Source organism: Erpetoichthys calabaricus, chromosome 13, assembly GCF_900747795.2.
Source record: "Erpetoichthys calabaricus chromosome 13, fErpCal1.3, whole genome shotgun sequence".
Lineage (NCBI taxonomy): Eukaryota > Metazoa > Chordata > Cladistia > Polypteriformes > Polypteridae > Erpetoichthys > Erpetoichthys calabaricus.
In genome coordinates this window covers 3,893,673-3,908,979 of record NC_041406.2, presented here as the reverse complement: position 1 = coordinate 3,908,979, position 15,307 = coordinate 3,893,673, and the positions used below count along the sequence as shown (strand labels likewise).

The following is a 15,307-nucleotide window of genomic DNA, read 5'->3' as shown; positions in this document are numbered from 1 at the left end:
GTTTGTCAGCAGCAGGAAGCATGAAGTGCTCTAAAACTTCCTGGTAGACGGCTGCGTTGACCTTGGACATCAGAAAACACAATGGACCAGCACCAGCAGATGACATGGCACCCCAAACCATCACTGACTGTGGAAACTTTACATTGGACCTCAAGCAACGTGGATTCTGTGCCTCTCCTCTCTTCCACCAGACTCTGGGACCTTGATTTTCAAAGGAAATGCAAAATTTACTTTCATCAGAGAACATAACTTTGGACCACTCAGCAGCAGTCCAAAGGCGAGACGCTTCTGACGTTGTCTCTTGTTCAAGAGTGGCTTGACACAAGGAATGCGATAGCTGAAACCCATGTCTTGCATACGTCTGTGTGTGGTGGTTCTTGAAGCACTGACTCCAGCTGCAGTCCACTCTTTGTGAATCTCCCCCACATTTTTGAATGGGTTTTGTTTCACAATCCTCTCCAGGGTGCGGTTATCCCTATTGCTTGTCCACTTTTTTCTACCACATCTTGTCCTTCCCTTCGCCTCTCTATTAATGTGCTTGGACACAGAGCTCTGTGAACAGCCAGCCTCTTTAGCAATGACCGTTTGTGTCTTGCCCTCCTTGTGCAAGGTGTCAATGGTCGTCTTTTGGACAACTGTCAAGTCAGCAGTCTTCCCCATGATTGTGTAGCCTACAGAACTCGACTGAGAGACCATTTAAAGGCTTTTGAGTTCATTAGCTGATTAGAGTGTGGCACCAGGTGTCTTCAATATTGAACCTTTTCACAATATTCTAATTTTCCGAGATACTGAATTTGGGACTTTCATTAGTTGTCAGTTATAATCATCAACATTAAAAGAAATAAACATTTGAAATACATCAGTCTGTGTGTAATGAATGAATCTAATATACAAGTTTCACTTTTTGAATGGAATTACTGAAATAAATCAACTTTGTCATGATATTCTAATTTTATGACCAGCACCTGTATCTATCTATCTATCTGCGCACAGGTGGGCAGATTCAGTCCTGGAGGGCCGCAGTGGTTGCAGGTTTTTGTTCCAACCCAGTTGCTTAATTAAAAACCAATCCTTGTCAATTATTTAATTGCATGGCTTGCTAGTGCTTTAACTCTGCCATGTCGGGTCATTCTCATATCCTAGATTTATTTTCCTTTCTAAGGATATCATCCAAATGATTTGAAGTCTTAAACAGATGATTAATTCTCAGTGCTTCACTTTTTTCTCTTCACTTCCCTTCCAAGTATTTAATTAAACCAAATAGTGTGTGATAAATACACACAGGTGTAAATGGTAACAAGCTAAATGGAGAAATGCCGCTCTCTTTTGTCATTTGCATGGTATTGCTAATTAGGAGCAATTAAAAACCAAGACTACGGCTGTTTAAGACTAAAATAAGCAATAAGGGCTAAAAATCTTAACAAGCGAGACAACTAAAGTGAAGCTGAAGTGTTACTTGAGCAATAAGTGCTTCTTATTAAGCAATTGGGTTGGAGCAAAAACCTGCAGCTACTGCAGCCCTTCAGGACCGAATCTGCCCACCCCTGATGTACAGTATGATTTGGATAAGAATATAAATAACAAGCTGGTTAAGTTTACAGATGATACCGAGGTGGACTGGCAGATAATCGAGACACATTGGGACTTGGACAGCAGACAGGCTTGGGCAGAATTGAGGACGATGAAATTTTAATGTAAGTAAATGTAAAGTATCACATGTAGGAAGTGAAAAGGTGAGGTTTGAATACACAATAGGTGGTCTGAAACTTGAAAGTACATTTTAGCGGGGCTACATACAATGTCAGCTGTGTTTATTCAATGATTATACGTTTTGTGTTTGTTTGACCTTTTTCTCGTATATTTAAAACATACCTGAAGAAGAGTTTCCCTCTGCAATCCATTAGGACAATCCGCTATCACAATGCTTGATCTTTTTCTTTTTTCGAGGTGGGGGATTTCCTCTCATCGGGTTCCAGTGGGTATAGAATAACATCCCCCCCCTTCGGAATATTCCCATTTTTTTTGCTTTACAGCCTTAAATGAAAACACACAACCCAATATTTTTTCCAGCTTTACTTACTCAATGCATCTCTAACATCCAAGTAGAGAAAAGCCAAGCAAAATGACACCTTTTATTGGCTAACTAAAAAGATTACAATATGCAAGCTTTCGAGGCAACTCAGGCCCCTTCTTCAGGCAAGATGTAATACAGAGAGTGGAGTTCCCTGTGTTTATATACACACTCTAGGACAAGAAACAACATTGGTAAATATTTAAATGAGAAATTTTGAATGTAAAAAATTAATAGATTCATTCAGGCTAGGGTTAATTTAACAAGAGAGAAAAGAACAATGTATTGTCAAGATCTCTGGATAAGATGACTGTCCAACAAAGTCTTTTGAAGTTTGTAATGAGTTTTTTCAAAACAATGTGGGTCTGTAGTCGGGTTGTCTGTCATTCTGAGAGATGTAAACAATCCTATCTGGCCATAAAACTCTTGTCTTTATTCAATCCATGTTGTAAAGTATTAAATTTTAGCATGAGTTTAACTTCCCATTCTTTTCTCTCTTGCTGTGTTTTGAAGTTGCCCATAAGCACTGTGACCTTAAAGTCCTTCTCACAGTGTCCATGGCTGTTGAAGTGGGCCGCCACAGGAACATCTGTGTGGCCATGTTTAATGTGGCACATGTGTAAATTCATTCTCTGGTGGAGTGTTTGTCCAGTTTCTCCCACATAGAGTGCAGTGTCAGGACATTTCATGCAGAAAATTAGGTAGACTACATTAGATGATCTGCAGGAAGATGATCCCTTGATGTGATGTTCAAGTCGGCAGTGTGGTATAACTATACGGTCTGTATCATAGATGTGGGCACATGTTTTGCATCTTTTCTGTAGGCATGGAGATGTGCCATTTTCTGTTGGTTCACTTAGGGAGCCTCGGACAATTAATTGTTGAAGGTTTGGTGGTTGTCTGTATGCCAGGAGGGGAGGTTCAGGAAATACATTTTTCAGTGTTTGGTCATTATTTAGTATTGGCTGAAGTTCTTTTATAATTTTTCGAAGTGTTTCAAGATGTGGGTTGTAGGTGACAACAAGGGGGATGCGATCCTTGTTGTCTTTGTTTATATACTGCAGAAGATGGTCTCTGGGTATGGCAGTAGCTCTTCTTATTTGAGTGTCTGTTGTTTTTGGGGTGTAACCTTGTCTGATGAAATCTTGTCTGAGCTCCTGCAGTTGTTGATCCCGGTCTGTTGGGTCTGAGCAAATACGATTGTACCGTATTGCTTGGCTGAAAATAATGGAGCGCCTTATATGCTTGGGGTGGAAGCTATCACTTTTCAGGTAGGTCCGTCTGTCTGTCGGTTTGTGAAAAACAGAAGTTATAAGGGTGTTGTCTTTCAGTTGAACGGTGGTGTCAAGGAAGCTGACTTCTGTTTTTGAGTAATTCAGCTTCAGCTTTATGTTGGGGTGAAAACAATTATATTCATTATGAAAATGGAGGAGGTCCTTTTCACTGGCAGTCCAGATTATGAAGATGTCATCTATGTAACGGAGATACAACATTGGTTTTACGATGCACATTGACATGAAATCTTCCTCCAATTTTGCCATAAAAAGAATAAAGACAAGAGTTTTATGGCCAGATATGAGGATTGTTTACATCTCTCAGAATGACAGACAACCCGACTACAGACCCACATTGTTTTGAAAAAACTCATTACAAACTTCAAAAAGACTTTGTTGGACAGTTATCTTATCCAGAGATCTTGACCATACATTGTTCTTTTCTCTCTTGTTAAATTAACCCTAGCCTGAATGAATCTATTAATTTTTTATATTCAAAATTTCTCATTTAAATATTTACCAATGTTGTTTCTTGTCCTAGAGTGTGAATATAAACATAGGAAACTCCAGTTTCTGTGTTACATCTTGCCTGAAGAAGGAGCCTGAGTTGCCTCGAAAGCTTGCATATTGTAATCTTTTTAGTTAGCCAATAAAAGGTGTCATTTTGCTTGGCTTTTCTCTACATTCATAATGGCTAACACGGTACAGCACCCTAGTACTAACATCCAAGTGAAAGATATCACAGCTACAGTTCAGAAGAATTTTAAAAATCAAAAACAAGAAATCCTGAGATGAATAAAGGATCACCGCCCTCCTGAACTCAGTTAGGTGTCAGTGCCACCATTCCCATTGCGGTTACTGGCTTCCTTCCACCTGTGATCAGTTGTAATCAGTGTGATTAGTGAAGCTGTTCCTGGAGCATTCATTCCCTTGCTTGGTAGTGCCACTGACAGCACACAACTGACTATGGGTGGCAGGCCACTTTCAAAAGATCTCAGGGATAAAGTTGTGGACAAACATAAGGCAGGAGATGGGAGACAAAAAAAAATGTCAAAGGCTTTATCAATCCCAAGGAGCCCAGTGAAGTCCATCATAAAGAAGTGTTTGGTACGACTAGGACCCTCCAAACTGGATGGAAGAGCAAGGAGAAAACTGGTAAGAGAGGCTACTGAGAGGCTGCTGGCCACTTTGAAGGAGTTACAGGATTTGATGGCAAAGAATGGTTATTAATGGTGTGCATAGGACAACAATTTCACAAGCGCTCCACCATTGTGGCTTATTCAGGAAGGTCGCAAGGAAAAAGCCACTTCTGAAGAAAGGCCACATGAAGGCTCGTTTGAGCTTTGCCAGAATGCACCTTGAAGATTCTGATGCCAAGTGGAAAAAGGTCTTATGGTCAGATGAGACCAAAATCAAACTATTTGGCCTCAACACCAAACAATACACCAATGCAGCTCACCATCCACAACACACCATACCTACAGTAAAGGATGGAGGGGGCAGCATCCTGTTGTGGGGGGCCTGGGGCTTTTATTTAGTGGTAGAAGGCAAAATACCGTCAAATTTTTGAGGAGAACCTGCTACCCTCTGCCAGAAACTTGAAGATGGGCAGAATGTTCAACTTTTAACACAACAACAACCCAAATCACGCAGCAAAACTGAAGGAGAAAAAAGTGCATGTCCTGGGGCCTCATGTATAACGCCGTGCGTAGAACTCACACTATAACATGGCGTAAGCACAAAAGCAGGATTGTGCGTACGCACAGAAAAATCCAGATCCAGGAATCTGTGCGCACACAAAATTTCATGTTCTTCCACTACATAAATCCCGATCAGCGTGAAAAGTAATGCACGTGCACGCGCCTTCTGTCCCGCCCCAACTCCTCCCAGAATTACGTGAAAAGACAATGGGAAAAGCACGGGGGAAAATATAAGAATTTCAGCGAATACCAAGTGGAGGCAAAGGAAAAACGTACAATTTGTTGGTTTAAACAGTGGTATAATCAACAAAAGGAAGTTGATCGAGTGACAGAGTGTCGGAGAAACTCGAAAGATCAAGTTCACAAAGTCGCACAGTGCCCGAAATAAAAAAGAAATCACATATCAAAGTCGCCGTGAAAAGGCAAGTCGTAGCCCACCGTCTGAGTGTCATATGAAAGCTTATTAGGGTACAGACAAAAAAAAGGCACACAGTGGGAAAAAAGCACGAAATGTCAACTTTAATCTCGAAATTTCCACTTTAATCACGTAGTTTATTTTGCCATTAAAGTAGAACATCATAAACTTCATCTTAAAATCGTTTATTTTACTAGTTTCTCAAGTAGCACGTTAAATGCTTTGTTCTGTGTTTGATCTTCTACGTGTGTGAATCACTACCTGCTTTTTAAACGGGCTTTCTCTTTCTCCGACAGGACACAGAATCCATTACATTCAAGATATTACAGCTCTCTGAATAATTACAATACTGAGATGTATACGTGATATAATTTTCATGAGATAGGAATGAAAGCATGTTATTAAACATGGGAACACGGTGGCGCAGTGATTGTTCATATCTCACGCAAGAGGCTTGCTGCGCCATGTGCGACCTTCGATGAAATAATTTATTACAGCAGTACTGTCTCTTTCAAACGTACTAACCTTCAATTCCTGTCCATACTTTTCTTTCTCCAAATACCCAATCGCCACACAATCAGCTCTGTAATAGACGTGAAGCCATCTGTAAGCTTAGAACGCCGATTCTTCAAAACTTTTAAGGAACATTGAAATATCTTCGTAGTACATGTTTAATTATTCTATCCGTTTATCCTTCCAGTGTCGCGTCAGCACCAGCAAGAATACAGCGCAAGGCAGGAGCTATCTGTGAACTAGCTATACGCTGCGGCACCGTGTCCTCACATGTTTATTTATTAACAATACAGATTATTTAAATGAAGTTAAAGTTTTATCTGTATACTATAAGCAACATATTTTGCTGCATTTCATCTTAAAAATGATATTGCCATCATACACGATTTATAAAGTGGGGCAGGTTGTGCAATATTATAACTGTAGTGCAAGTTTACAGTGAGGTGATTGTACTTATAAGTACAAACAGTTCTACAAGGAGCAGTTGATGGACTGATTGAGTGTGTTTATAGTTCTAGGGATGAAACTGTTTCTGAAACGCGAGGTCCGTACAGGAAAGGCTTTGACGCTTTTTGCCGTGGTTGAGGTAGTGTGTACTTGAAACTGTATACCGATAATTCTCTTTCCGATCATCTGCTGCTGTGATTCACACTCAGATACAGTGATATAAATACTCCGAGTGGTGCAGTGAGAGTAATATGGAAAAAGATGATCTGCTGTGGCAACCCTTAACGGGAGCAGCTGACAGAAGAAGAAGATGCAGTGAGCGTAACAACACTAAAGCAGTTCTGGTATTTGGAATACTATGGCTATTCCCTGGACCATTATACTGCTACATGTTAATTACAATCAGATGCATTACACTAATAAACAATATGCAGTTAATTTCAGTGTATTTATAAAGCCGCGTCAGGAATGTGGATCTAAGAAAGAAAGGGTGACCACACAGGAACAGTAGCACTGCTTTGACGCTGGGTGCCGCCAGTCTGCAAAACCGAGCGGAGAAATTGCGTACGCCAAGGTATGAGGTACTGTGGAAATGTGCGTGGCTTTACACCAAGTTTAGGTTTATACATCGCGATTTGAGCGTGGAAACATTCGTACCCAACATTTCTGTGCGTACGCACCGTTTATACATGAGGCCCCTGGTGTGGCCAGTCAGAGCCCAGACCTAAATCACACTGAAAATCTGTGGAAAGATCTGAAGATAGCAGACCACCAACACTCACCATCCAATGTGACGAAACTTGAACAGTTAAACTGTAAAGAAGAGTGGGGGGCAAATATTACACAATCTAGGTGTGCAAAGCTGATAGAGAAGAATCACCAACAGACTCAAGGCTGTCATTAAAGCAAAAGGGGGGGTCAACAAAATGACATTGACATTGGGGGGGGGGTGATCCTTTATTAATCTCAGTAGGTCTTGTTTTTGATTTTTTTATAATTCTTCTGAACTGTAGCTGTGATGTCTTTCTCTTGGATGTTAGAGGTGGCATTGAGTAAGTAAAGCTGGGAAGAAATATTAGTTTGTGTGTGTTTTCATTTAGCAAAAAAAATGGGCATATTTCGAAGGGGGGGATTCTTTTCTATACCCACTGTACATTTACAGGAGGGGCCGCACTTTTCAAAGTGAGGGGGAGAAAAGGGGGCAGACTGAGATTTAACAGAACACACGCTGCTATCATGTCACTGAAAGTAAGCACAGATCGCCACTCTTTATTCCAGCAGTGAGGTGTTTTGGTCTCCTCCACATCCTCTGCCCGCTGCTGTCAGTTTGTTATGTGGACTCGCCGGTCAGATTGTTTTTGATCAAACCCATTTGAGCCGCGTCTCTACTGTCATTTCATTGTTTGGATTTTTGCCGGCGTCCATCAGTTTTTTTAATGTCTATGGTTACTGTGTTTTCATTTTGGACTTTGTGCGTATGTGATGTTTGTTCTTCGTTTTGTAATTATTTGTGTTTCCTAGTTAAGGCGAGAGGGAGGTCAGGGCCCGGCACATTTCTTATCACTGTAGATATTTACCTTTACATGAGGATGTGTGTGTGACATTTCATCTTTACCAATATATTTATTTTACATTTACTTAACCTTTACCTTTGACTTATTTATCTATCATTGTCTGTGACTGGAGAGCTTGAGTGAGGGGCAGCTGAGAAATTGAAGGGGAAGTACGGTTTGGCATGGCCAAGTTCGGCCATGTGTGCACAGTTGTGTCAGCAGGACCTAGGAGTCATAGTGGACTCGACGCTATCAACTTCCAGACAGTGTTCAGAAGCCATTAAGAAGGCTAACAGAATGTCAGGTTATATAGCGCCTTGATATGTGGAGGTCAAGTCACAGAAGGTTCTCATCAAGCTTTATAACACACTGGTGAGGCCTCATCTGGAGTCCTGGGTGCAGTTTTGGTCTCCAGGCTACAAAAAAGAAATAGCAGCACTAGAAAAGGTCCAGAGAAGAGCAATTAGGCTGATTCAGGGCTACAGGGGATGAGTTATGAGGAAAGATTAAAAGAGCTGAGGCTAACGCTTTCATTAGGTTTAGGTCTTGCTAGGTTTTAATACAAAATTGGAGCTCTGAAAATTGAAAGTCTGCCTTATGAGAAGGATTTAGGAGTCATAGTGGACTCTAAGCTCTCAACTTCCAGGCAGTGTTCAGAAGCCATTAAGAAGGCTAACAGAATGTCAGGTTATATAGCGCCTTGATGTGTGGAGTACAAGTCACAGGAGGTTCTGCTCAACCTTTATAACACACTGGTGAGGCCTCATCTGGAGTCCTGTGTTCAGTTTTGGTCTCCAGGCTACAAAAAGGACATAGCAGCACTAGAAAAGGATTAATGGATTGTAAAGGACTGAACACTATCAACTGGCAGACAGTGTTCAGAAGCCATTAAGAAGGCTAATGATATGAGGTTATATAGCACCTTGACGTGTGGAGTACAAGTCACAGGAGGTTCTGCTCAGGCTTTATAACACACTGGTGAGGCCTCATCTGGAGTCCTGGGTGCAATTTTGGGCCCACCAGACATAGCAGCACTAGTGAAAGTCCAGAGAAGAGCGACGAGGCTGATTCAGGACTACAGGGGACGAGTGATAAGGAAAGATTAAAAGAGCTGAGCTTTTACAGGAGATGAAGAGGAGACCGCACTGAAGTGTTTAAAATTATGAAGGGAATTAGTCCAGTGGATCACGACAGTGACTTTAAAATGAGTTCATCAAGAACACGGGGACATGGTTGGAAACTTGTGAAGGGGAAATTTCACACAAACATTAAGAAGTTTTTCTTCACACAGAGGACCACAGACACTTGGGATAAGCAACCAATTAGTGTGGTAGACAGTAGGACCTTAGGGACTTTCCGAACTCAACTTGATGTTATTTTAGAAGAATTAAGTGGACAGGACTGTCAAGTTTTGTTGCCGTAAATGGCCTGTTCTCGTCCCGTTTTTCTAATGTTCTAATAATTCCTAATTTTAGACACCGCAGCATTTTGAGTTTTTTTCTGATTTGGAAGATACATCTCAAGGTAAGTTTTATATGTTTACTAATCTTGGTGTGGGAGAGGGGTGACATTTTGAACGCTGATTAGCACAAGCACACTTTACACCAGTGCTTTTGAATCTTGTAACACGGAGGGAGCTAACTAAGAATTGGCAGCACAGACTCTTTGTTTCTTAGGAGACTGCACTCCTTTAATGTGGATAGTGAGATTGTCTACAACTCTGAGATGGTCAGGGTGATGTGCTCTGCAGGTAGCATCACTTCAAGAGCAGCCCACCAAATAAGTAAGCTGTATAAGAATGCAGGCTCAGTTATGGGATGCCTTTTGGATCTGCTGGAGGTAGCAAAGAATCGATTTAAAAGTGATGACCAATATTAACAATGCCGTGGTTCCATTAATATGGGTTGTGACATCCTTTACAAGTTTTATATTTCTGTGGTGGCCAGTATAGTGAACTGGGCTGGTAACTTCAGTTTAAGAGAAGTTCACCAAATCAACAAGCTGGTTAAGAAGGCAGGCTCAGTTATGAGACACTCGCTGGACCCGCTAGAGATAGCAAAGGAGGAGAGAATGAAGACAGAACAGATGGCCATTATGAACAATGCCAAACATCCTCTCTCTATGACACAAGAGCATTGAGGACTTTCAGCCAACAGACGTGTGTCAAGAAACACAACTGGGGCTCCTTCATACCAGCGGCAGTACGCCAGTATAGTGCCTCACAGGGACTGGGACTGCCAAGCCAGACGCTTTCTTTCCTATTTTGTTTTTTGATATCCTTGGGTGTATTTCAGAGGGGTTTGTGGTTTGTCAAAATATTATAATACAGACGACCCCCGAAATTCATGGGGGTTACGTTCCTAGAACACCCGTGAATTATGGATGTTGTCTATAAATGCCTATTTTTATAGTATAAACCCTAAATTTGCCCCCAAAACACTTTTAATTTCATTTCCAAACTCCGCTTAATACATTACCCTAAAAAAAACGTAAAAGTAAACCCGTCTACTGTACAGTACTGTACTGCAATGTCCCCCGCAGTGCTAGAATGTAAAATACCGATGTGAGCCCTATCTGTACTGGAATTTATGCAAGGTGAGTTTTCTTTGGTATGTGCTATTGTTTTCTTTGCATAAGTAGGGTAACTACATAATTTAATAAAAATGTAGTAAAATGTACAGTTGCTCATCAATAATGAATGAGTTTGATTGAAGATGATGATGATGAATTAGCTGTGCGGTACGATGAAGGTATGTAATGAAGATAACGACTGCACAGCAAAGCAGAGGATTTACGGCTCCTCGGGTGGCGCCTCTTCTTCAGGCACTTCAGGAGGAGTCGTATCTTCTGATGGGTCTTCTTCTGGTGGGGTTTCCTGCTGGCTTTTCTTGATAGGTTTGAGGAACATAATGATGGGAAGTTGCAGCATAACTTTTTAGTTCCGGGAGCAAATCCAGTAGTTGAACCTTCTCCTGGACTGTCTTAAACTTCTTCTGGTGCTTTGGTTCATTGCCAGAAGCCTTAGAAGGTGCAGGGCGTTTGGGCAACATCTTAGGGCTTTAAGAAGAACAAAATGAAAAACACGAGAATACTGGAGAGAGCGACACGCGGTAAACTGTTATGATGCTGGAATGCTGGGCTGCATCTGCCGGAGATGTGTCACAGGGGCGGCAGCCAATCAGCAGCAAGGAGAAATGAATAACGCTGTCGGATTGGCTACATTCACCATCCCAATCCGCCTTTTCTCTACGGTTGCTTTGAGTTGCCATGAAAAAAAGCCATAAAAAAATTGCAGCGGATATTTGCGGTTTCCACTAACAATTATTAGTTAGGTTCTAAGGAAAAATCCGTAAACAACTGAGGCTAAAAACTCTGAACTGCGACCTCGTAGGGGTCTACTGTAATATTATTTATTAACTGAGCTTCTCTAAACACTCAAAATTCACCCTGGAGATCAATCTATCTATCTATGTATCTATTGTAAAGGGCCTTTCATATCTGTCTATCGATTGATCTATCTATTATATATAAATGTAAATTATTATACTGTATAATGCCTTTCACATCTATTTGGAATTCAAACCCTGAGGTGGTGTGTTCAAATCCCACTACTGACAACCAGTGTGACCCTGAGCGAGTCACTTGACCTGCCTCTGCATCCAAAAGGAAACAGAAACCAATTGTATCATAAAGGTTGATAAGTCAAATGTAAGAAACACGGGTCACAAAAAAAAACGAGAAACAAATTCAAGTCAAAACATGAAGCATCGTGATTTGCAGTAATTTGAAAATCAACGATGAATGAATGGACTTTGAGTCCTATTACCTTCTCGTATACAAAGTATTGTAATCGTCCAAAAATTCGACCTTAAAATTCCGTTTTAGACCTCCCTGAGTCTGAAAATACCATTTTGTGAAATTATGTGTGTGTGTGTGTAAACACGATAACTTGAATTCGCTTTCATTTTGGTCAACCAAATTTTGCATACAAGTATTGGGTACAAAACGTCTATCAACTTTTGAGCTATTTTCGCCAACCCGGAAGTGGTGCTCTTTTTATTCATGTAGCTGCAGTCCTGATTTATTCAACTTTATTTTTATAATAATTGTTAAATATTATTTTGATTTGTGGTTATTTAATGTACATAATATAAAAATATAATTATTGTCTTGCGGTTTACTCCTCAAATATCCATCTCTATATTTTTTATAATGTTATCGAATACCACCACTGGCTGTTATAGTTAAATCTTTGTTAATTTTTTTTTAGCCTTTCCTGGATGGATTTTCAATAAGGATTCGCCTGCTTAAGGATTTTGAACAAGGGTTATAAATATGACATTGTTTTATTATTTTATGGTAAAACTTAAAAGCTGAAAATATTTAAGGCCTTGCCGTGATGCCGCATTCGTTTTTTTATGAACGGTATCAGTTGGAGAGCCATCGCATCGGCTGTTGCCATAGTGAACTATCCCAGAACCCCCGCGAATGCGTGAGTGAGTACCTGGGGAAGTCCGTATGAAGAGCGGCGCTTGCGTCCTTTTTGTATCCGAGTATTGGATCAAAGCCGGTTTGGTTTTGCAGCTTGAATCCTCGATATTTCAGTTGCTTTCCTTCTTTTATTTTGGCTTTCGTTTTAAACTCAACGATCCCTTGGCTTACATTCTTTGGTTACGACCCCGGCACGAGTGTCCGACTGAGTTCTGATCTCCTGATCCGCTACGGCGTGTCACTCGGAATCAACGTTGTACTCCCAGCCGGGCTTTGCTCTTTCTGCAGACCATGGCATGGATAAAACATTTACTATGGAATGTTTTTAATAAAAAATATACAGTTTTCATTAGCTCAAAGTCGAGACATTTGAACATTTTAATTCAATGTATTTCTTTGTTTTAATTAAAGACAGATAAAAAAACACAAATCCTTTAGAAAACACCATGGATAGAACCTTTCTGGTGCATACAAACGTGGAATATTCTTCGCTTCAAAAACCCGAGTAACAGCCGAGGAAACATTTTGGTTTAAATTAGCATGAAAGGCACACAGATGTCCACTTGATGCCAGTCCACGGTATTTATTTGTAATTCTAAATATAAAGTGACTGTATGAGAGGGGACGTTTGGTATGGTGCTCATTATAGTCCAAAAAAAAAAAAAAGGAATCAGACGGAGCCCACTGGACGTTACCCACCGTCTGTGTCCATGGAACTAAAGGTCATCGTCCACACCGCGTCCTTAGAAAGCCCACAGTGGGCAAACAGAGAGCAGCTGGCAACATGAGGGTGACAGTGGCATCAAATCCAGGCAGGCAGTGGGCCACACGGGCTTGGTCCCGTAAATCCAAATGCTTCTTATCAGGCCGCTGTACTCTTAAAGGAGAGCTGACCTGAAGGGAAAGCAAAGAAAAACACTTGAGTCTGTGTAATAAAAACATTCTAAAGTTAATGGAATTATCTTCATTTGAACATCAGCTCTCATCAAGGTATGATTTAATAAAGATAAATACATTCAACACGAGCTGTACTTTATATAGCGTCTGTGTGTCGTGAATCATAAATGTGATCATTTATCATTTTTATAGTGTGAGGGCAGGAAGGTCATATAGTGCAAATCTATATTTTATTAGTGTCTTACATATCTGTCTATCTATTATATAGTGCCCTTCACATCAATCTATCTATCTATCTATCTATCTAATATATAGTGCCTCTATATCTGTCTATTATATATTGTCTTTATCTGTCTATTTATCTGTTATAAAGTGCCTTTCACATGTATCTGTCTATCTATCTTATATTGCCTTTATCTATTTATCTATTATATAGTGCCCTTCACATCAATCTATCTATCTATCTAATATATAGTGCCTCTATATCTATGTCTATTATATATTGTCTTTATCTGTCTATCTATCTGTTATATAGTGCCTTTCACATATTTCTATCTTATAGTGCCTTTATCTATCTATTATATAGTGCCTTTATATCTATCTGATAGATAGATAGATACTTTATTAATCCCAAGGGGAAATTCCCATACTCCAGCAGCAGCATACTGATAAATAACATATTAAATTAAAGAGTAATACAATGCAGGTATACCAGACAGACAATAACTTTGTATAATGTTAACGTTTACCCCCCCCCCGGTGGAATTGAAGAGTCGCATAGTGTGTGGAGGAACGATCTCCTCATCTGTCAGTGGAGCAGGACGGTGACCAGCAGTCTGTCTCTGAAGCTGCTCCTCTGTCTGGAAGATGATCCTGTTCAGTGGATGCAGTGGATTCTCCATAATTGATAGGAGTCTGCTCAGTGCCCGTCGCTCTGCCACAGATGTTAAACTGTCCAGCTCTGTGCCAACAATAGAGCCTGCTTCCTCACCAGTAGTTTGTCCAGGCGTGAGGCGTCTTTCTTCTTAATGCTGCCTCCCCAGTACACCACCGCGTAGAAGAGGGCGCTCGCCACAACTGTCTGATAGAACATCTGCAGCATCTTATTACAGATGTTGAAGGATGCCAGTCTTCTAAGGAAGTATAGTCGGCTCTGTCCTTTCTTGCACAGGGCATCCGTATTGGCAGTCCCAGTCTAATTTATCATCCAGCTGCACTCCCAGGTATTTATAGGTCTGCACCCTCTGCACACAGTCACCTCTGATGATCACTGGGTCTATGAGGGGTCTGGGCCTCCTAAAATCCACCACCAGCTCTTTGGTTTTGCTGGTGTTCAGTTGTAGGTGGTTTGAGTCGCACCATTTAACAAAGTCCTTGATTAGGTCCCTATACTCCTCCTCCTGCCCGTTCCTGATGCAGCCCACGATAGCAGTGTCATCAGCGAACTTTTGCACATGGCAGGACTCCGAGTTGTATTGGAAGTCTGATGTATATAGGCTGAACAGGACCGGAGAAAGTACAGTCCCTGTGCGCTCCTGTGCTGCTGACCACAATGTCAGATCTGCAATTCCGAGAGCACATACTGAGGTCTGTTTGTAAGATAGTCCACGATCCATGCCACCAGGTATGAAACTACCCATCTCTGTCAGCTTGTCCCTAAGGAGCAGAGGCTGGATTGTGTTGAAGGCGCTAGAGAAGTCTAGAAACAATTCTTACAGCACCACTGCCTCTGTCCAAGTGAGAGAGGGATCTGTAGCATATAGATGATGGCATCTCCGCTCCCACCTTCTCCTGATATGCGAACTGCAGAGGGTTGAGGGCGTGTTGAACCTGTGGCCTAAGGTGGTGAAGCAGCAGCCTGTCCATGGTCTTCATCACATGTGACGTCAGAGCACAGGCCGGAAGTTGTTCAGCTCACTAGGATGTTGATACTTTGGGACTGGGGT

General features: G+C 41.1%; 1 protein-coding gene across 1 annotated transcript in view; it reads right to left on the bottom strand.

Annotated features, from left to right (window-relative positions):
* Window positions 1–12,840: 12,840 nt before the first annotated feature.
* The window catches only part of LOC114663936 (collagen alpha-6(VI) chain-like), a 208,342-nt gene continuing 205,875 nt past the window's right edge, over window positions 12,841–15,307 (bottom strand). The window contains exon 41 of the mRNA XM_051936116.1: window positions 12,841–13,358. Within this exon, the coding sequence (XP_051792076.1) occupies window positions 13,327–13,358 (32 nt within the window). The 3' untranslated portion in view covers window positions 12,841–13,326. The remainder of the gene's footprint in view (window positions 13,359–15,307) is intronic.